Genomic DNA, 23,072 nt, shown 5'->3' on the forward strand with positions numbered 1-23,072 from the left:
ACTGGCAACAAAACAGAACTTGATACACGCTGGAGGCAGGACATAGAGTACATGGAGCGTGCAAACTTGAGTTCTCCATTAACGACGCTATAAAAGTGCTCATACTGGGTAGCTGATTTAGTTAAAAAAATGATCTGATGATAAGCGATCTGCCTCTGTATGACCCTTACAGCAGAACACCAGATATTACACAAAGTGTTAAGAGGGTGAAATGTTACTTTACGAATTTCAACACTTGATACTGTCACCTTGATTTCAATTTCAGATACCTGTATTTGCCTAACTGAATTAGTTTATAGAGAGAAAAACATTTTGACTAAAAGCTGACTAAAACAGGACTACAACGTTTTGAGTTTAAAAATAACTAAAATGTGACTAAAACTAATAACCATTTTCATCTAAAGACTTCGACTAGGACTCAATCTAAAATAGCTGCCCAAATAAACATTGGTGTCACCAATCCAGCAGCAATGTTTAAAGTGGTCTGAGATTGTAACTCCAGCAGCACAACCCATTAACAAAACTATACAAATCTGGTCCCTCCACATTATCCTTCATCCCTGGCCTATAATGACCAGATGTGGCCTTTTGTGTGAGGCAGGCTGGGACAAATTGGCTGTCAGAGCAACAGGAGCCAGTGTTTTTGAAACCCGAGCAGCTCCGTCCTGGAGACGACCTGTTTTCCTTTCCCATCGCACTCAGAAGCAGCAATTCATTAACTAATAAGCACGGGGGGGGGGGGGGAGTGGAAGAAGGAGTCAGAGTTAGATAAAAGGATGATTATTTTCCAAGAAATGCAACCGTGCTGCCTCTCAGCATTCGGGCGAGATGGGCAGCTCTGGGTATTAAGGGAAACTTTCAGTTTGAGCATCATTTTTTAACATTATCTGGGAGGAAACTACCCTCTTAGCAAACGTGTGTGACAAGTTGGCAGCTGCTGTGAAGACTTGGAGTTCAGACAGTCAGTGAGTGTTAGTGAGAAGTTAGTTAATGGCTGGCAATTGGAGTATTGAGGCCGTACAGACACAGCAATGCGAAAATCCCTCCAGAGGCGAGGGCGACAACAAGCGTGGAAGTTGTGCTGAAATCATCCAATATCCACATCCAGAAACTGGAGCCACAGGGGGGTCCAGCAGAATGTCAGAAGTGATATAAAACACTAATCCTTCTCTTGGCACACAGTCTATACAAGCGGCATCAAAAGCAAAGGGTGGGGGGGGGGGCATTGTTAAAATAACACTGAGGAAAGGAGAGGCTCTACATGAGTGTGTGTTTGCGCCTGAGGGTATGTGGGCAAAGTCAATAGGGGTTTGAACCAGCTGCCACATAAAGCAGTTAAAGTAATATCAAACTCTGGTCACAGAGGTGGTGTGACACACACACACACACACACACACACACACACACACACACACACACACACACACACACACACACACACACACACACACACACACACACACACACACACACACACACACACACACACACACACACACACACACACACACACACACACACACACACACACACACACACACACACACACACACACACACACCACACACACACACACACACACACACACACACACACACACACACACACACACACACACAGCACTCTGCATAAGGACCAATACATCTTTAGAAACCAAACATCGAGACAGCTGCTTTTCCATCTCCAGAGAACAAATGAGTTTGTTCACCTGTTGATCTTCTAAATAGCATAGATCACCTTTCAGACGCGCTGCCCTGCTCTCATCTACAGAGAGCACATCAGTAAATGCATGGGACACATACAGAGCATGCTGTTGTCTTGAGAGCAAGTGTTGGTGATCTTGCATTTACTTTTCACAGGACCACACAACAAACATGATCCCTAGCATTTGTAAGGTTCCCAAAACAAATCCAAAAAAAAGGCAACATTAAAAGGAAGCCTTTCCGAGAACCAGCACCTTATCGTGGTGGAGAGGTTTGTGTGCCCCGATGAACCTGGGGGCTGTGTTGTCTGGAACCTTGTGTTCCTGGTAGGATCTCCCATGGCAAATTGGTCTCAGGTAAGAGGCCAGACTAAGATTGGTTGAAAAGACCTCATGGAAAACATACTTGATAGCGAGGATACCCGGCCCGGAGGAAGCCCGGGGTCCCCTTCTGGGGCCAGACCCAGAAGGAGGACTCGTGGGCGAGCGTCTGGTGGCCGGGCTTGCTTATGCACCAAACAGCAGTTTCTCTCGACTGAAGAAACGGTTTACAAGAATGGACGATGCAGATTCTACCGGCTGAAGGGGCTTAGGTCCTCTCTCTGTAGTGAGGTGAGGAGACTCAGGTCCTCTCTCTCTGTAGTGAGGTGAAGAAAGTCAGGTCCTCTCTCTCTGTAGTGAGGTGAGGACACTAAGGTCTTCTCACTCTGTAGTGAGGTGAGGAGACTCAGGTCTTCTCTCTCTGTAGTGAGGTGAGGAGACTCATGTCTTCTCTCTCTGTAGTGAGGTGAGGAGACTCAGGTCCGCTCTCTCTGTATTGAAGTGAGGAGACTAAGGCTCTCTTTCTGTAGTGAGGTGAGGGGAATCAGTAGACTCAGAGCAACAGTTAAGAGACATGCAAGATAGACATTTAAAAAATTGCCGAAATAACGTTGTTGAAATCATTGGGGTATTTCCGAATCCAGAGTTTTTCTCCACTTTGAATCTTCCTCCTCTCTATAAAAGCACTTATTTATTTTTTTATGGGCAAGAACTTTGAGAAAGAGGTGATGCTTCTTTCTTTGTTGAACTACATGTAATGTAGCCTGCTAATTTCACACTCCTTTCTCTTCCTATGACAGCCATTTCAATGAAGAATAACAACGTATTCAACCCTCAAATGAGAGGTAGTCCACAGCTATACTGTAAGCTCATCACTTGTGCTAGTGGCTGCAGTTTAAGCCAGAGCTGAGCCCCGCTCTGAGCCTCTGTGGGCTACTGACCATGTGGATGCTCCAGCAGTAAGGGGCTTTGGATCAAGGTTTCTAGGTTTTATTGGTCATATGCACAGCATATGCAACGTATATGTTGGCAATGAAAATCTTATGTCGCGTGCTCCTCCAACAACTCAACATACATGGTGCAAGATAATAAAATAGTGCAAAAAGAAAGAAGAATATTTACAATAACAACAATAAAGATTTAAGGATGTGAAATATATACATTTGTGGAATACATTGAAAGTATTTAAATACTTTACACTGTTGAATGAGGAGGTATAGACAGATGCATATATTACGCATAAACAGATGTATATGGCAGATATGTATAATATATAGATATGTGTACTATAAATAGATATATATTGCATACAGTATGTGTATAATATATATAATATATATATATATATATATATATATATATATATATATGTATGTGTGTACTATAAACAGATGTGAGTAGACATTCACACAGCTCAGGAGTTCAGCAGTCTTATAGCCTGTGGTATAAAACTGTCCCTGAGTCTGGTGGTCTTGGTCTGGATGCTGCGGTACCGTCTGCCAGACGGCAGCAGACAGAACAGATTGTTGCTGGGGTGATGGGGGTCCTTTAATATCCTACCGGCCTTCTTCCTACACCGCTGGGTGTAGAGGTCCTCCATGGATGGCAGCTCCGTCCTGGTGATGTGCTGAGCAGTTTTCACCACCCTCTGTAGAGTCTTACGGTTGAGGGCGGTGCAACTGCCATACCAGGCGGTGATGCAGCCAGACAGGATACTCTCGATGGTGCACCTGTAGAAGTTGCAGAGTATCCTGGAGTCCATGTTGAACTTCTGCAGCCTGCGGAGGAAGAAGAGCCGCTGTCGAGCCGTCTTGGATATGACCCTGGTGTGACCCAGGAGTCCCGTAGATGGTGATGGGTGTGTGTGCCTCTCTCTGCCTCTTCCTGTAGTCCACAATCAGCTCCTTTGTTTTGCTGACGTTGAGATGGAGGTTGTTGTCCTGGCACCAAGATGTCAGGGCTCTGACCTCCTCTCTGTACGCTGTCTCGTTGCCGTCTGTGATCAGGCCGATGACGGTCGTGTCGTCAGCAAACTTGATGATGGTGTTGGAGCTGTGTGGCCACGCAGTCGTGCATGAACAGGGAGTAGAGGAGAGGGCTGAGCACACAACCCTGAGGGGCTCGGGTTTTGAGGGTCAAGGTGGAGGATGTGATGTTCCCCATCCGCACTGCCTGGGATCTGCCTGTCAGGAAGCTCAGGATCCAGTCACAGAGGGCGCTGTTGAGCCTGAGGTCCGTGAGCTTAATGATGAGCTTGGAGGGCCCAATGGTGTTGAATGCTGAACTGTAGTCAACGAACAGCATTCTCACATAAGTGTTTCTCTGGTCCAGGTGGGAGAGGGCAGTGTGGAGGGTGAGGGAGATGGCATCATCTGTGGACCTGTTTGCCCTGTAGGCAAACTGCAGGGGGTCCAGTGAGTCAGGGAGGGAGGAGGTGATAAAAGTTTTGACTAACCGCTCAAAGCACTTCATGATGATGGAGGTGAGTGCAACTGGGCGGTAGTCATTGAGGCAGATGGGTTTTGTATTTTTGGGGACAGGGACAATGATGGACTCTTTAAAACATGTGGGGACTACAGACTGGAGCAGTGACCTATTGAAAATGTCTGTGAAAACATCTGCCAGCTGAACTGCACACACCTTGAGAGCACGGCCAGGGATGCCATCAGGTCCAGGAGCCCTGTGTGTGTTGATTCTTTTCAGAGATCAAAACACATCTGCACTGGTTAAAACCAGTGAGCAGGGATCCTGGGCCTTCTGTGCCTCCACAGCCGGGGGCTTCTCAAAGCGTGCATAAAATGTGTTCAGTTCATCTGGGAGAGATGCAGACACTTCCTCAGCACCACTGGTTGTCCTTTTGTAGTCTGTAATTGTTTTTAGTCCAGACCACATGTTTCTGGCGTTGGAGCCCTTGTAGTTAGACTCCACCTTGTCCCTGTATTGTCTTTTCACACTGCTAATAGCTCTCCGGAGTGCATACCTGGAATTTCTGTACCCATCCAAATCACCGCCGCTGTGCGCGATGGCCCATGCTTTAAGTTTAGCTCGGACCTCGCCGTTTATCCAATTTGGGAATGTCCGTACAGTAATCCGCGGCACGACGTCATCGATGCATTTGCCGATGTAGCAAATGACCGCGTCAGTGTGTGTGTTTATATCGTCCTCCTCAAACACACACCACTCCGTGATGCCAAAGCAGTGGCGGAGAGCAGAGTCAGACTGCTCCGACCAACGCTGCACTGTCCTCGTCACAGGTCGGTCCCTCTTCAGTCTCTGCCGGTAAACGGGGAGCAGAAGAAGAGATATGTGGTCTGACTTGGGGAAGGGAGGGCTTTATATCCATGCCGGAAAGGACTGTAAACATGGTCCAGTGTATTTCCACCGCACGCGAGGCAGCTGACGTGCTGATAGTATTTCGGCAGGACTTTCTTCATGTTGGCTCTGTTAAAATACCCGGCCAAAATAAATGCGGCCTCTGGCCGTGAAGTCCCTGTCCTGTCGATAATCCCATACAGCTCCTCCAGCGCTGTGTTGTTATCAGCGTGCGGCGGAACATACACTGCTGTTAAAACAACCGATGTGAACTCCCTCGGCAGATAAAAAGGCCGGCATCCGATCATGATGTGCTCTAGGCTGGGAGAACAGTCCGAAGAAATTATTTCCACATCTGAGCACCACTTGTTTTTAATCATTAAGCACACACCTCCCCCCTTGCTCTTCCCTGAGTTTATTGTCCGGTCCTGGCGATGAATGGATAATACGTGTGGAGCAATGGCGGCGTCCGGTATCGTGGGGTCGAGCCAAGTCTCCGTGAAAACCAAAACATTACAGGTCTTAATGTCCCGTTGAAATGCCATCCTGCTACGGAGTTCGTCCAGCTTATTATCCAGGGATTGGACATTTGCCAGAAGTAAACTCGGTAGAGGAGGCCTGTTTTCACATTTCCTCAGCCTGACCAGGACCCCGGCCCGGGATCCCCGCCGTCTCTTCCTCCTGCGCTCCACAAGTAGAGCTTCAGCAGGTAAACACAGAGACTATCCATTGTTTGCAGGTCGTGGTGGATTGTTGCTGTCCACCAGCGACCTGAGGTGTAAAAGTTGTTCTCTATTATATTGGATGATAGGGCTCGCTTGGGCGGTTTGCAGGTTGCAAAAAAAGTTAAAAACAACCAACAAAGTAAAACAATAAAAGCAATAAGATGTGGAGTTGGTGAGGAGCTCGAGACACGGCAGCCATCCTCGGCGCCATCTTGCTTCACTTTTTGCTTACTCAACTGGGAAAAAGACAAAAAAGGAAGAAGCAGGACCACGGAGGGAGGGATGAGCAGTGGGAAAGAGAGGACAGAGCAGAGATCTGTCAGCAACAAGGGTAAATTACTGCTTCCTCCAGGCCACAGAATATGAGGAATAACCTCAAAGTAAATAAAAGGAGTGAGTGAAATGAGGGGCTCAGTGTAGAATAATTGCCTCCCCCTTTCTGTTATGCACTAGACAAGCAACACCTTTTAAAAGAGGATGTTGCAGGGGACCGGGTTCAGGGTGACACACTGCAGAGAGGATCATTTGGAATACACCTGCCAGCTGGAGGCAGATCTCCCTGCAGATTAGAGACGGCTGATAGTGTGATGTGTTAAACCTGCAGAGCCTGAACATCAGCACACTACCTGCACCTTAAGCCTACAATCATTTAATGGTGACATCAATCATTCAGCAAGTATCACAATTAAACAGAGATATCCTTTACAGAAGCACACCAGCATCAGTCTTACTGCAGATAAATAAAGCAATGGCTGTGAGAGGGAAGGATCACATAGAAACATAACGCTCAGTCAAATTGCTTTAGGCGTGCAGACTTTTTTCGTACTTATTCGTAGCCAGGAGATGGCAGTACTTGACAAACCAGTGGTGCTGTTCTTTCAGTCCAGTTATCATCATATGTCCCAGCCGCCCTGAATGCAGCGTCAGTTGATATATCCTGACTTCAGGTAGGATTTTATCCAATATATATATTTATAGTTATAAGAATTTGTATTGATTTTATTTTGAACATGAGTAAGGGGAACTCATGATGATTAAATAAAATAACCACATTATACTGTTAACAGTATTATTTTTCTACTGATGGTTTTGCTAAGGTGGTGTTGAATGATGTAGTTGATGTACAGTACATTCCAAAAGTACAATATACAGAGCGTGTTTATTTATATATACACTTATAAATGTATTCAGCATTTTGCAATTACTTAAAAAATGACTGTGATCTCTTAAAATAAAAACACAATAAAAATATTGTCATGGTCATTAAAAAAGGAACACAATTTAACCCTTTGGAAAGCTATGTTACATTTTTCAGCTCCTTATCAAAATATTAATGTACATTAAATCCTGCTTGATATCGGAACCATACTGTGTGTCTAAAAGCTGAACTCAGTCACTCTGCTCTCATGAGCAATGATGTCTGATCTCCTCCTTCAGATCGGGGTTTCAATTCTCTTTGAACTTGCATTAAATATCACATCATGGCCTTATCCCTCCCACACTAGCAGAGAAACAGAGGCATGGCTAAGTTAAACAAGAGGAGAGGGGTGTTAACAGTTGTACTGTTTCAGCAACTAAAGTCAGACTGAGATGGAGTGGTGTTATTACAGTTCTCAAACTACTGACTATCTCTTCTTCTTAAAACAACAGGAGCCGCTGCTTGAGAGCGAGCGTGCTGCATCGGCACAATCGGCCGGCCCTTGGAACAATGCTGATGATATGCTGCTGGGGGAGCCATGGCGTCGGGGTGGGGGTGGTGGGGATTAAGGGAGCTGGTGTCAGGTCTGGAGTGACAGACAGAGGCTCTGGGACACAGGGGGACATTTGTGAACTGATCTTTGAACACATATTGTGTGTACATCTGTGTGAGCCTTGGCAGGCAGAAGCCCGTTTGTTCCAGAAATGGTTTCACAATAACATCCATGCCTTTTTCTTTAAAAAGCAATCTCAGTTCCAACATTAAATCCTTAAATCCTAATTTTGTTCACTTCAACAAGGAAATAAGTAGGAAATAATTGAAGGGTCCAGAAAGGCAGGGTAACTTACCAGAAGCTTGTGAAGAGCAGTGATGTTGGTAGGATTAAATGTTATGAGGACCCCGGCTTGCAGTATGTGAAGATGCCCTTGGTCGGCTGGATTCAAATCCCATGATTACATATCATATTTAGAGAGACGTAATATGTGGCCTGGTGAGTGTGTGGATGAGAGACAGAGAGCTAATGGCGGCTGGATGTGCTCAGAGCAGATCAGCTGTTAGCGATTGTTACCGGGAGGAAATCACAGGGAAGTTTGTGAAATCTGGGATACAGGAATAAGAAGGGTGTGTCCACTGAAACTATACTGATTTTAGGGGTGGGCGATATGAGGTAAAATTCATATCACGATATTTTTTCACTGTCCAGACAATATCGATATTATATCACGATATATCAGGGGAAAAAAATCTGAATCACATTTGAATAGCCCTTCTTAGTTAAATGACATTAGTTGAGGCAAAATATGTATTTTAACATCATAAATCGTCTTGGCTTACTTCACCGTAAACTCTCTCCCGACATTCCAAGTAAAGTTGAGGCAGGCATTTCTGGCTGAAGTACTTGCGGCTCGGGATCTCGTACCTTGGGTACAGAGTTTGAAGTAACTTTTTGAAACCCACTTTCTCCACAGTTTGGATGGGTACCATGTCCTTCGCAATGTGATGGGTTATAGCCTCCGTGATGTCTCTCCATTTCTTGCTTGTCCGCTCATAGCGAGTACCGGCAGCGAATGACGTTTGTAGTGAATGCTGAAGCGATTGAGTGAAAGTCTGGCTTGTCTTTGGTCGAGCTCCTGGGCTGATTGCTTCTCGCATTTTGATGCAATCTGCATATTCTCGTACATGCATCGTTTTAAGGTGATTTAATACATTGGTGGTGTTTCCACCTTTCGCTAAAACAGCACGGCGACACAATTTACATAAGATATTTTTTTGTTCGAGGTCGGAGATCTTAAAACCGAACCAGTTCCACACGACAGAGGTGCCCCCTTTCTTTTTCACCAATTTGTCATCCTGCACCTGGGTATTCTTTTCTGCCTGTTGACTCATCTTTAATTTTCAATGTCTTCTTTTTCTTCAATGTCTTCTTCTTCTTCGTCTTCGTCTCGTCTTCGTCTTCGTCTTCTTCTTCTTGTTTTGGATCCACTATTGCTAGCACTACTTCCGCGCAGCAAAAAATGCTTGCAACGTCCGCTCATAAAAATAGGTCTACACCGTAAATCCTCAAATTGTGGCCGAGTGCTTTTATTTACTTAGGCTGCACATCGCACTGGCCTTTATTTGGGGCAGGCTTGTATATGGACCAGGCCTTTATTTCTTGCTTACCTTCTGTTGTATTGTATTACTTAAATCAAATAATGGGCATAATTACAGTAGGCTAATATCATTCACTGCATATGCATTTAGCGTTGTGCGTCTCCTCACTGAAAAAGCATTCCGCTCAAGCCAGCCCCTGCTTGCTAGAAGTTACGAAAATCAGTCACGGGGGAAAAGATTTCCAAAACGTTGTTCTAAACACGCTATTATGCTTATCGCGGACTAAAAAATTCCGTTTCACATCTACATTCATGATTCTCCTAGACATCGTGATGTCCTAAAGTAATGTCATGATTTTGATCGTTTAAAGTTGCTTGCGCGTTGCCTGTGCAGTCTGGATTGTTCACACGTCTTGCATGCCCTTATAAGGAGCTCGTGGAGCGTTTTTGTATGGAAATTAGGTGCACGAAAACTCTGTGCACAGCTGTTTTAGGAACAGACAGGCTGTTTAGGAACACGTCCAGGCATTCATTAATCCAGCGGAGATCTGTTGTTAGGTTAATCTTCCGAAGCCTGTTTGAATATACTTCAGAAGACAAAGAATGTTCGACAATGCGACCCAATATGAACGCCAATTTATGAATTTATGAATACCGCGGTATCAACGATATCTCAAAATTCATATCATGGCGCAGCACAATACCGGTTTTTACTATCATACCGGTATATCGCCCACCACTAACTGATTTAGTGATTTATTTTGGACTACTGCGTCAGAACAAGGGACGTGCACCTATCAACCTCACTGTAGTAATGTCCAATCTTCAGTCAGTACAGCGATGGCTGCAGCTGCTGCTGTTGACAGCAATGTAATGTTGAGTCCACCCCTGCTATTTAGACCAACATCTGGTGATGCATGCTCATTTCACACTTAACAAAACAACTGGCAGACACTGGGCCATATTTCCATGATGAGGCTAATGGGGACAGGCAGTCCTGACTGTACGCCAGAACAAGCCCGCTTCGGCCCCCATGATGACAAATTCATTCCTGGCATTCCGACACTGATCTGACCATAAGCAACAGAAAACTCTTCCACACTTTGGAGAGTGCCAGGACGATGTGTAACTTGATTCTAACTTACTGGTAAAAATAAGAAACGTACTTACCAAGCTCACACTGGTTAAGAAGCTTGCAATCTGTAGTACTTGGCTTCCCCAAGACAGAATTGTTTTCCTTACATGATAAAAATGCTCGATATGGTCTATAAGCATGCTTACAAAATACACAATATTTGAAGAGAAAGGCCAGTAACAAAATCCCCTGATATAGAGTACTTGAATACAGGTTGAGTAAAGGAGGAGAGAAAAGAAAACACTTGCCGGAGGGGAAACATTTCTTACCTATAAGGCCGTAGGAGAGGAATTTGTTCACAGAAGTAAGAGCGAGGCCTGTGATTGGTCCAGTGGTGTCCTCGGAGCGGACCACCTCGAGGAAGGGCCTGAGAAAAACGTTGGGTTCCACATCTGAAAGTTCTGACACAGAGAAACACACACAACATGAGATCCTGGGAATCTAACGGTGAACTTTAGATCCAATAATTCTTCATGTATATTTACATTTTCAACAGCAAATCATTAGAACTGAAACTTGAGAGAGCAGTGAGAGATGCAGACATTTTTATTTAGCAGAGATTACAACTTTGCTAAGTTGTATGGCGACGGACGAACATGTGCAACTTCTTTAGCTTTAGTTTCTTCTGTGTTCACTACGTCATTTGTTTATTTATTATATACAACTGCTGTAGTGGATGTAGTGCTGGGCAATAATCAATACTATGGACTTTGTGATAGTAGACTAAATAACTTTTTACATTTTGGATATTTTTGTATCACGTGTTTCTCCTGGTTTGACAGGCTGCATTAAAGTGAAGTGATGTTGTTTTCTACACGACTGTTCCGTTCTTTTTCATGCACAATACGATCAGTAAACTTCAGTAACACGCTTTCAGTTTTTTTTACAAAGCCATGACGGGTGTTTCGTTGAGAGATGACGTTGAAGCTTGCTTGGGACCTTTGGAGGAGTGTTGGATTTTATTTGCAGCAACTACATAGTATTGTTTTGGACAGATAAAGTGAAATTGCCCACAGCACACCTGGCGATCTCTCACTTGGTTGGAAATCACTGTTCTATATGACAGTCTGTGTGAACAGCAATGAGGAATAACTTCACAGGAAGCAGGAAGCCCTCTTACCCAGAGAGGCAGAAAGTGTGTGGGGGGGAGGGGAGAACATAGAAGGCAGGATGAAAATAGAGATGTCTTAAGATTAAGGAAGTGGGACAGAGATGGAAAAAAGGAGAAGTCTGCTGAGAAGGGTTCACTTATTTCAAGATGATAACTTCCAGTAGAATTTTCAAGAATTAAATATAAAAAAAAGAGGAGTTTCTGTTACAGAGTTAAAAACTAAATGTGGGGTTATAATCTTCTCAATAATGAACGATGAAACCAGAAGCATAATCATTAACATTACTGTCAATACGCCAGGCCAATTGACTCCTACAGTTTATTAAATGCAGCTGCAGAATGAGATGAGGAGATGTACTCAGTTCCCAGGGGGGGGGCTTCACTGGGCATTCCACTCTGGGAAACCACCTTTAGCCAATCCCCCCGCCATTTCATGTGTCTATCTCTTCCTCTGGAGAATTCAGAGAAACGGGTCAAGGGGGTGAAGCAAAAATACAAAACAGGTAAAACAACAATGGAGGAAAATGAGTGGAGTCACGCATGCCGCTGAGAAATGTTGTGCCAGCAGAGCACTCGCCGCAGCAATACCGGCAGGATTATGGCTTTCTTAAGAGCAGCTCCACTTCAGACTGGGAGAAAACGTGGACATCAAAAGAGCCTGGTGGAGTGTCCAAACAATTTCACCAGTGCACATGTGACCGCCGTGCATTAGCGTGTGATATTCAATACCCCTGCAGCTTGTTTGGAAATCAAATATGAAATGATTTGGAAATTTACACAGTCCCTTTATCGGCTGCCAGGTCACTTTGAGGCCGTGCAAATCTCTCGCTTGCTGCTTTATTGAACATTTTTTCATAATGTTTGATTTTAGTTATTGTTGAATCTAGAAGCTTGGAAGAGTTTTGCTTCAAAAGGGTGAAGGGGTGACAGTAAATTAAACTACCCCATGCAAGATAAAAATAAAAACTGTGGAAGCTGGTGAGTGAGATGCTTGTCCACCAGGTGCCGAAAACTTTTTTAAAGAGGGCTTTTGTGTCCCATTTCTTAACAGTGTAGTAAGGGTGGAAGGGGGGTGCCCAAATGAATCTGTCAATAGATCCTGATGAAGACTTCATCAGAGGCGATCACCCTGTAAGTGCTGTGGCTGCGTTCCCAGAGACCGCAGATTGGAAAACTCAATTGTGTTATATCGATCCAGCTGGCCATCGGTGAACACGGGCTGACTGCAGCGGTCTGTCGGTGGCCACCACCAATCTTCTTAAATAAAGTCTAAATACAGGCTCTGTGCTTCAGCTCAATCTCCGGGGCTTGTGGAGTGGAGTGAAATAAATACAGGCAGGGTGAGGCAATCATTCTATAACCAGGTTAACCTCTGGCTGACATTGACCAAAATAAAATAAAAACGCAGGATTAAAGCGGCTCACCCAGGCGTGCATGTTGCCATCCGCGGGCTGGTTCGATGGATACAAGTACTGATATAAGAGAGCGTACAAGTCGAACTCGAGTTCAGCTTAATTGGTAAAAAAAGAGGTTTGTGAAATGAGCCCATTACCATTCAGCATGAGCCTAATCCCATCTACCTTCACCAAGCTGGAGCTGTGGGAGAGTATCCAGCCATGTGTGGATTACCTCAGCAAATGACCCCAGCAAGAAGAGAGGGGAGTGGTGGGGGTGAACCTTTGCCCCCAGGAGAGCACCTCGGGATGAGTCAGGCTCACTGCCAAACAGAAGCCATCTTTAAACACATGCACATGTATTGGCAGTGGAGCAGAAACGGCTCAGGGACAGGAGTCTGAGCTGCAGATGCACCAACAAGAGAGCTGCACGGAGATCTACACCCAGCCTGACCACCTCACATGAGAACCTGCACATTCAGAAGGCTCCAAAGATCTCTGCAGGTCTTTGTGAGCATATCCAAAAGCTGTACAAACAGCGCAGTGTTTCACAGACCGGCTGCAGAGTGGAGCTGAGCACTGCAATCAAACAAGCTCTTTAAATTTACCATATAGGAAACACAGAGGGTGATTTACACCTCCATGGTACTGGCTTTGCAACTGACTGACTCAAGTGTCTTGGAAAGCAGCTTAAGCAAAGAACACAGTTAATACAATCAACGTATTAGTAATACATATATTATCAATAATATATTTATATATACCAACCAATAAATCATTTAGGATAATAATATCTTCCACATTCAACTTCTTCCACCTCTGCTAGACAGGTAGATTTTCAATAGTGCTTCTGACAAACAATCAGTGTGTGTATGTGCTAACAGCAGCAGAATAACTGTGAAGGAAAAAACGGTACATCTCAGACATAACTGTGGTATGCGCGCACGGCACATACACACACTTCGCAAACTGACCCAGGGTTGACAAGACTTCACAGAAATTGGACAAAACTAAATGACACCTTCTATAAAGGTGAGGGAGCAGCAGAGGAGGGAGGGAGGGAGGGGGGAAATCTCCCCCTTTGACCAGTGCAAAACCAAACACTGATGGTTATTGATCTGGACCTCTTCAGCTGCTGAAATTAAGAGTCAGGGTCTTTGGCTGCGATGTTGAGGAGAGAGGCAACGCTCTAACAAGACCAGCAAGGCCAAATGAAATCCAGGGAGAGCGCTGCTGATCATCTGCTGAACAAAGTGTAGCACGACAGTATCCTCACCCATCTGTCGGGAGAACTCTGATGAATGTCAGCTCTCCTCACCGCTCACCCCCCACCCTCGTCTCATCCATTCTGCTTTTCTGCCCTTGGTCCCTGTCTTCTCCTGAATGAAATCGACACTTGTAGAAAGGGGGCAATTAGGATGAAACAATGCTATGGTGCTCCATATGGTCATTGCATTGGGCCACAGTGGTATTTTATAGATGCTTGGAACAATGCCTCTGCACAACCTAAACAGGCAATTTGAAAGCCCTGGAGAAATTAAAAGTTTCTAAAATGCTTTGGAGAATGGCTGTAATGGCTACTGCTGGGGAGCATTTCCTGAAGGGCTGCATGGAATATAGTTTGCATTTGTATTTACTAGCACACTGTAACTGGAGTGTTCAAGAAGCAGAGCCAATATCCCTCACCAGCACTTCTAATCTCCTAAAGCCTAGTCAATCACCGTGTCAATCAAAAGATGTCCTTAAATGTGACAGCTGCTACTTCCTCTCAGAAAAAATACAAAGAGCGTGGCAGCCCACAGTCAGGTGAGTTTCTAACAGAAATTGTGAAATAGGATGTGACCAAAAATGTATCATCTTTAATGCTGCGCTTTTTGGTAATAACAGTTAGTGTGGAACTAATGTAGCACTGCACCTAGTCTCTTATGAGGATTAATAACCCAACAGAAACATCCAGTAAAAACTCCAGCTTGGAGTTGGAAAATATGCATACAAATTGATATGGTCAAAATACTCACTTGCCTGATAATTGTGTTCACAGTACATACCTGTATTAATAAATATTGAAATAAATTGATAATCGCTGCAGGTCTGTAGAACTGACCGTCTCTCTGTCTGGGAGCTACACAATAACAAGTGTTTGTCGTGACATACTTTGGCCAGAAATATGTGCTTTTCATAGAATGAGTGCATTTGTAAGTGTGCCAATAGCTCTCTCAGTTACTAAGGCATTACAGCCAAGGTGATAGGGCCTTCATAAAAGGGTGAATTAATGTAGGCAACAAAGTCAACCACAAGGTTGTAGGCACTGCAAATAGATTTGTAAAAACATATTTGTATTCTTTTTGTTTTTTTAAGCTGCCACGTAGTTATTGTTTCATAATATGTTTAAAGATAATCTGTCTATATGTAGAGCATTAATATAAAAGGAGGAAGGACCTAATGATTTTAACAAGGGCTATAAAAGGGATCATACTGGGTAGTTTATTTTGTTTAAAAATTATCCACTGATTTACAGACATCTCTTTCCCAATGTAAGTCAATGGGGAAAAGTCTTTCGGGCAGGGTGACACAGACTGATACGGAAGTTGTAGTAGCGTTTGGCCACTACGAATATTTTCCTCAGAGTCAAGAGCACTTCCTGGGAGCTATAAGCTTCTCTGTTCTTGTCTATGTAGCATGGCAAATCCTGTGTGTCCTGTGCTTTAATAATAATAATAATAATAATAATGTATTGTATTTGTATAGCACACTTTAAAAACAACATTATGTCAAGGTGCTTCATAATGTTATGGGGGAGAAAAGAAACACCCTAAAATGAAATAAAAGTTACCCAAGGATCATATTTAATAAAATACATATAAACAAATCAACTAGTGAGCTAAGTTTCAAAAAGACAAAAGAAAAAGGTTAAGAGCATAAAAGGTTTAAATATAAAATGAAGCACAGTCAGGGAAATGCGGTGAGGAACAGGAGGGTCTTCAGGCTTTTCTTGAAGACAGAGGGATGCAGAGGTCCTTAAATCTTCTGGTAGCTCATTCCACAGCCGAGAGCCGAGGGAGGAGAAAGCACGGTCTCCCATGCTGGCCAGTTTTGTCCGGGGAACAGCTAAGAGATTGGTGCTGGATGACCTGAGGGTGCGTGATGTTTTTGAGTGTTGTGTATTAAGCAAGTCCTGTAGGTAGGTGGGGCCTGTGTGGTTAATGGCTTTGTAAACCATGGTGAGGACTTTGTAGTTGATCCGGTGGGTTACGGGGAGCCAGTGGAGTGAGTGAAGGATGGGGGTGATGTGTTCTGATTTGCGTGTTTGAGTGAGTATCTGGGCGGCACTGTTTTGTACATATTGCAGTTTCTGAGTTGTCTTTGTTAGTAAGCCAGCAAGCAGAGAATTGCAGTAGTCAATGCGAGAGGTGACAAAGTCATGGACCAGTTTTTCTGCATCCAGTTTGCTGAGTGACTGACGCATTTTGGAGATGTTCCTCAGGTGGTAGTAGAAAGCTTTGCAGATAGTCTTGGCGTGTGATTGGAAAGAGAGGGATGAGTCTAGCAGCAGCTTTGCATTGCCTTTGTGTGGTGGTTACCACTGATAACAACCCTCTGGTTCCCCTTTGGATGAATACTGTTAGCACCGTTAGCCGCTGGCTCAGCCACCACCAATCCCTTTTCTCTGAATTCCATATTGAGAACCTTCAAATATGACCTTTCTTATGCTGAATCTTTAGTGTCAGGTGATATAATCAAATTACAGCATTGTTACACAAAAAGGTCATTGTACTAGTCATTGGATTACGCTTCAGCCTGTGAAAACATTTGTATAATGCCTCCTTTGGCTCTGAAGAAGATTAGCCAAATGTGAAGATATAGCTTGGAGGAATCTTAGGTTACAAACTAGAGGTGTGGAGTTGGAAAGACATTTAGTAGGTAATGAAAACATAAGTATAAGTCAATTTTGATGAATGTGTTTTGAATATTTATGTTGTGTATACTGCAATTTCATGTTGATAATTGTAAAATTAAAATGATGGTCTAAAGTCGTACAGGAGACAAAAGCCGACTACTGGAGCTGTCTTAAGATGATAGTACTGCACACTTCAGGCCATTATACGGCTGGTAGTAACACCATGAGTGTTGAACACACCTGTTGCACCTGAGCAGCTTGGATCATCTGGATCTGGTGTGCCAGAGAGAAGAGGGAAATGGGCTGGTAGGGGTGCTGCTTTTTGTAAATCATTAGTGTCCACTACTGTTTACAGGGCAAACATTGCCAGCAACATTTTCAGGCGAGGCTTTGAAACAAACGTGTAAAAACTACAGAACTATTCAGTGAATCTTTATTTACAAATCACTGCTTAGCAGAGGTGAAGTCAGGTTATTCAGATTCTATTTCGTTCAATGTGACACAATCACATAGCAAATGCTAACAGCAGCTGTTTTGAGGTTTCCTTGATATAGTGAGATGATTTTGCTGAAACCGATTATTAAGTTGGATATCTCCCGCTACCTATTGGGGGAAAAAAGCATGTGAAATAATGTAGACGTCGGATGTCTAAAAGTCTGCAATAAAATCTGAATTGTTACCAAAATGCTTTACTATGTTAAGCTGATTTCTTTCGACAGCATTGTGTTTTCACCTGAAAGAGCCGAAGCAGTAAAGATTCAGTAGGTGCAGTGAAACAGCATGACTTCATCACCAAACCTAGCCTGGGCCGAGGCCTGCCAGCCACTGTGCTCTGCACCTGTTATCCTGTACATAAAATGTATTTTCTATGCTGCATACTTTGCACAGAGGCCACATTATTCCGGCAGAGAGCTGGCCAAGCCCCAACGTCCACTTAATGTGTTCCACAGCCTGCTGTCCCTCTGTGATGGATGGGCATACTTTACGCTCAGTGTACTTATAAATAACGGATGTTGTATTTATGCTGAATTCACACCTGAGGGGGGCGCATGAACATTTCTGTATGAATTTGTTGCGTATCGGAGGGAAATATGTCGTAGCATGATAAGAGGAAAGAGGTTTTTTGATCAGATCATTCACGTAAAAAACGCAACAAATCCTCAAAGGAAAGTCTCCTTCATGGTTAGTATCTTTGTCCTTCAATGGAGCTAACAAAACAGCAACATGTTAAACATTTCTTCAAATGCATGTTAGGCTGACCCCTACACTGAAAAAACGGAAAGAGTGACTTAAATTAAGTTTAAATAAAGTTAAACATCATAATATTGCTTTCAACTAACAGTTACGAAATGTGTTGACATAATACACTTAGTCAAAATCAATGGCTCGGTTCACTGCCTGTTTCTTACAACACATTTCCCTGTGATCTATATTATTGTCTTCTGTCTTTAAAACTGGTCATTTTAACTGATTCTTTTTATTATTAATACATATTTCAATTGGATTGGATTGCCATAAATGCAGTCATCTCATATAAATTAGTCCATTTCACTTTGCCGTAACACAAGTGTTTGCTTGAGTCACAGCCATGTGCCCTTCAGAGGAGGCAGGCTCGTATTATCACCTCTATTTCCAGAAAAACAAACAGTGGAGAGCAAGACGCACAATTTCCACCCCATCCTTTCATCATGTACCCTTGTCACGGTCAGCATGCGTCTCGGTTAGGATGTTGGGCGATGACGACGGACTGGGAAGGCAGAAGGAGGGAGTGATGGAGGGGGCACAGAGTTGGGGTTACAAGTTTGGAGGGCTTAAGGTTGGGTAGAGTAAAGAGTTAATCTGCAGACGGCATCCATTGGGCAGGAAAAAGAAGACGCATGCCATCCACAAACACAAGGAAAGGTTCAGAGATGGAGGCCAGAGAAGTATGGGGAGATAGTAAAGCAACTACATTTATAACTAATTCTCGCAAACAAAGGGAATATGGCCACCAGATATTAACGTAGAGATTCAAGACCATTGGCCTGCACAAAGAAATGATAAAATCAACCCAACAGTGACTCAAAACACGCATCACTCACACTCAATCAGTAGGGGTCCTTGCCACAATGGTTTAGCTTGGAGGATATGTTGTCAAATGTGAACATAAACAAGCTTATAAAGGACCGTCCAAAGGGCGTCTCCAATACTCCACAGATCAATCGCTCATCATTTAACTAGAAAGTCAAGTCAAGACTTGTTGTGTTTATAGGTCTGACTGCTGTACCCAGCACATCATTGCTACAGGAAGGATACCGATCGGCATCGAGGACAAACTAAATGTGGAAAAATAGGAGTTGATGAGAGAATGAAGGCCAAAGTATGTCAGATGATTGGAGAGAGAGGAAAGACTGAGGCGGAGCAGCGAACAAAGAGACGAGCTGTGGTGTGTGGAGGAGTGGAGAGTTATCGCCCCTGTTTGTTTCACCTGCTGCACTCCTTCAGCTCCCCACTAATGGCATTCCCATGGGGCAGAAGAGATTCCAGAAAGCCCACACTCTACAGGCCGACTGTGTTCACACAGGACACAATGCACCGTGCCAGGCCCACAGAGCAACCTCTTGGTAAAGTATGACACGGGGGATTTGAACACACACATTTGTTAACTCAAGCTTTAAAAATATCTCATTAGTCCTATTGATATTTCTTACTCTTTTTGAGGAGAAATAAATCTAATAATGTTAGCAAGCTACTCATTTCTATTCAGTGTTGACTGTCACTTTTACAAATTAAAGTGACAAACATCCCAGTTGTCTGTTAACACTAGTAGTAACTTAAAGAATAGGCCACATTAAATGTTGGGTAATGTATGGTGAGAGTAGTTTCCTGAAGGAAATGGAAGGATAAAATAGTTTGGGTAGTTCCAGAAAGACCCAAGCGAAGTCTAAAACTGTTTTCATTTCATCCCCATCAACTTCAGGTGTTCTTTATAGTTCAGTTTAATCAACAGGCCATCAAATTGTGAATACATATTTAAACTTATCTGTTATTTAGAAATGTTGTTGTTTGTAAATGTTATAAGCTAAAACTATATGTAATCAAAGACAAAATCATTTGGATTCAACTTAATAAAAAATAAACATGGGTCTGACTTTGGTTCCAACACTTATGTTGAAGGCATACTGTTATCCCTCACCAGCTTCCCCCAAGTGACCTATCCTAGGCTGACCAATCACAACGTGTGTGTGCTCCAACCAGACAGCTGTATAGCTCTCCTCTTCATACTCTCATGCAATCCTTTCAGTTGTTCTTCATTCTCCTGCAGGTTTGGTTGATTTTGTGCTAGTCCCGGTTGAACAGAGGCCCTTTGTAATAGTGAAACTCACTAACCAGAAAAGGTGGAAGGAGAAATGCCACGTTTCAACATAAAGAAAATCTGAGGAGCTAGATTTAGGTGTTAATTTTACACAGGCCTGTTACTGAGAAGGTGATTGTAGAACCTGCTGAAGTATTTCTGCGTCATGTAGTAATCAAGATTAAGAGGAGAGCCCAGGTCATCCCCTCTCATCCCTGCCTCAGTGCAAACCCCTCATTTGAATGTAAGCGCAGCACATCTCATCAGTATTAATGAGCGGATACCACTGTATTTAGACATGATGCCGGGTTTATAACTACCCAGCATTGACAGCAAATCCTCTGTGTGCGGTTAATAAATCGCACCAGTTAGGTAGGATGGCTTATTCTCAAGTCACCTAATGACTATATTATGAGCCACAGCATTAAGAGGGATTAATACTAATCTTGGCTGTTTCAGTTTACCCTGGCTGAGTGTGTGGGTGGTTTGAGGGGACAGACAGCAGTGTGTGTTCCGCCGGCCAGCAGCTAGTCAGACAGTTCCCAAACAAAGCAAACGTAAATTACAGAGTTGATTTTGCATGCTGATCACTGCCAAAGAGAAAGCATGGCTGATGATCCATCTCCAGGACTACATGCTGTTTAGCTAGTCTGGAGCACACATAAATAAAGAGCCTCCTCCGCACATAGCACCTCACCCTGTGCTCTGGAGCTGGGATAAACACCCAAACAAACACAATCTGAGAGAGGATACACACAGTGAAAGCCTCAAGGTCCACTCGGTGATCTGTCTTGTGCCCCAGTGAGTCCCGCCTGGTTCTACGAGCAGCACTTTGTAATAAGAGTAAAAGCTGATATGAGCTACACTGTAGAAAGTATATGTGGCAACATGTATAACACAATTTTGAAATGTAGAAAACTACACGAAAAACAAAACAAGCTCTTCACGGCAAATATATCTTCAGGAATATATTTATTGTAATATCATATTAATGAAAATTGCGCATTTTAACCACTGCTGGTTAAACAAGGACACACTGTTATTCCTGGTCCACTGTATCCAAATACTACATTTCCTGATGTTCAACTATAACATTCTTCAACTCAATAATTAGAATTATCAAAGAGAATTATTTCCGCATTGACCAGATTTTTGAAATGATCAATTGATAATGATTATTTACATTTTTAGGAAAACCAATAACCATATTCCGCATAGTATTAAAAGCTTTGTGGATGTATTTCTTCAACATAAAAATATATTGAAAAACCTGCTTTATGAAAGTTATTCAGAAATGATTATTAATCCTGATTTGAGGAGCACACTCTGAAGTGAAATGAAGCCTTAAAGATGGCACAATCATGCCTAATGTTTTACAAATGTGACATGATTCACTGGATTAAGAAAGTGACCAGAGAGTTGACATAACACTTGCATTTCATAAAAGCTCTATCCTCAAAAGACATGCATCAGCCAGCCTGTGATGTAAGCTGTCCATATGCAACAGGTTGCCCTCTCCATGGCAACAAATGGTGACTTTTGAACAACAGAGGCTTACAGGGGACATTTCTAACAACTGATGCCACACAGGCTCCAGAGCAGGGTAACATTAAAGCTTATCAGGTTTATCCCCACTGGGGCCCTAAACGGCCCCGCTCAGAGTGGTTGGAGATGTCCCTGGCTGGCTTAACAGACCAAGGCGACAAATGTCATAAATGACTCCCCTGTGGGCCTGCATGTCTGCCATACTAGAAACAGCTTTAGGAAAACTCAGGGGCAACAGGCCAGGATTTAGAGTTCATACCTTCTCACCTATAGGCATCAGCAATAAAAACCTTTTGGGTATTTTTGTCATTGGAGAGGCATTGTGTTTTATTTTTATATCCATGTACAAATGAATATGATACCTTCAATGCTCAAATGATTCTAATAAAAGTGGTTAATCCCTTGCAGACACTGCAGCCTTCTCTTATGCAAGTTCCATGTTTCCTTGTTCTTCTTAGCATGTCAACTGGAGGAGGGGCTGAGTGGTTGAAGAGGAGAAAAAAACGAGCCACTTCACTGCTGTTCACATGGCAGCTCACTTTCACTGATGTATAAAGTGCACTTCCCTTGGGCTTGCTGTTTGTCATAAAACATCTCTCAGCACATAATTTAACCAAACTCGAGAGGCAAAAAGAAAAAAAGGAATACAAACATAATTTTCTAAAGGGGTGTTGGAGTCTAATGCTGAGGCTGGTTGCCAGGAGTGCAGTAATTCTAAACCATGCTGCAGTAAGTGGCTCCTCAAAGATACTGTGGGGTAATGTCAGACAGCTGAGCAAATGGGATGGGATCCAGGGAGTGCATTATCTTTATGAATTCATGACTAAATCTTGTACTGAAAGTGACAGAGGCGTAGGTGTTTGTAAACACGCTGTCTTTGGGTCTGTTCTCACAAAATAATTTGACAGAGCAGAAATGTACAGTGTACAGCAGGCTTTAATGTGCCTTCATTTGTCTAATCTAACTTATGCCTGCAATATCAGCTGAGGAAAAAGAAGACTCAGTGTCAGGACTACTGCACGCATCACGCTTTCAAAATCAGACATTTCACTGCATAACATATGGAAATGCTCATTTGTGGCTTCAGATAAAATAACCCTACAAATGGTGGGCCTTACGCTCTTTACAAACTAATGTCTAAAGGTGCCCGTGTCAACATGGTAAACCTCTGGGAATCACACTGGAATGGGAAAAAGACTCACAGATTCAAAGTGACGTGAATCACAAAATGACAAAAAGCAAAGGTCAAAGTATTTCTGTTATTTCTGTTTGAAACATGTGGACTGATTCTTTCCCATAAAGTT

General features: G+C 43.3%; 1 protein-coding gene across 2 annotated transcripts in view; it reads right to left on the bottom strand.

Moving 5' to 3' along the window:
• Window positions 1–23,072, bottom strand: part of gbf1 (golgi brefeldin A resistant guanine nucleotide exchange factor 1) — an 87,858-nt gene that overhangs the window by 39,876 nt on the left and 24,910 nt on the right. For both annotated transcript variants that reach the window (XM_063874793.1, XM_063874792.1), the window contains exon 4: window positions 10,756–10,887. In XM_063874793.1, the coding sequence (XP_063730863.1) occupies window positions 10,756–10,887 (132 nt within the window). The remainder of the gene's footprint in view (window positions 1–10,755; window positions 10,888–23,072) is intronic.

Source organism: Eleginops maclovinus, chromosome 22, assembly GCF_036324505.1.
Source record: "Eleginops maclovinus isolate JMC-PN-2008 ecotype Puerto Natales chromosome 22, JC_Emac_rtc_rv5, whole genome shotgun sequence".
NCBI lineage: Eukaryota > Metazoa > Chordata > Actinopteri > Perciformes > Eleginopidae > Eleginops > Eleginops maclovinus.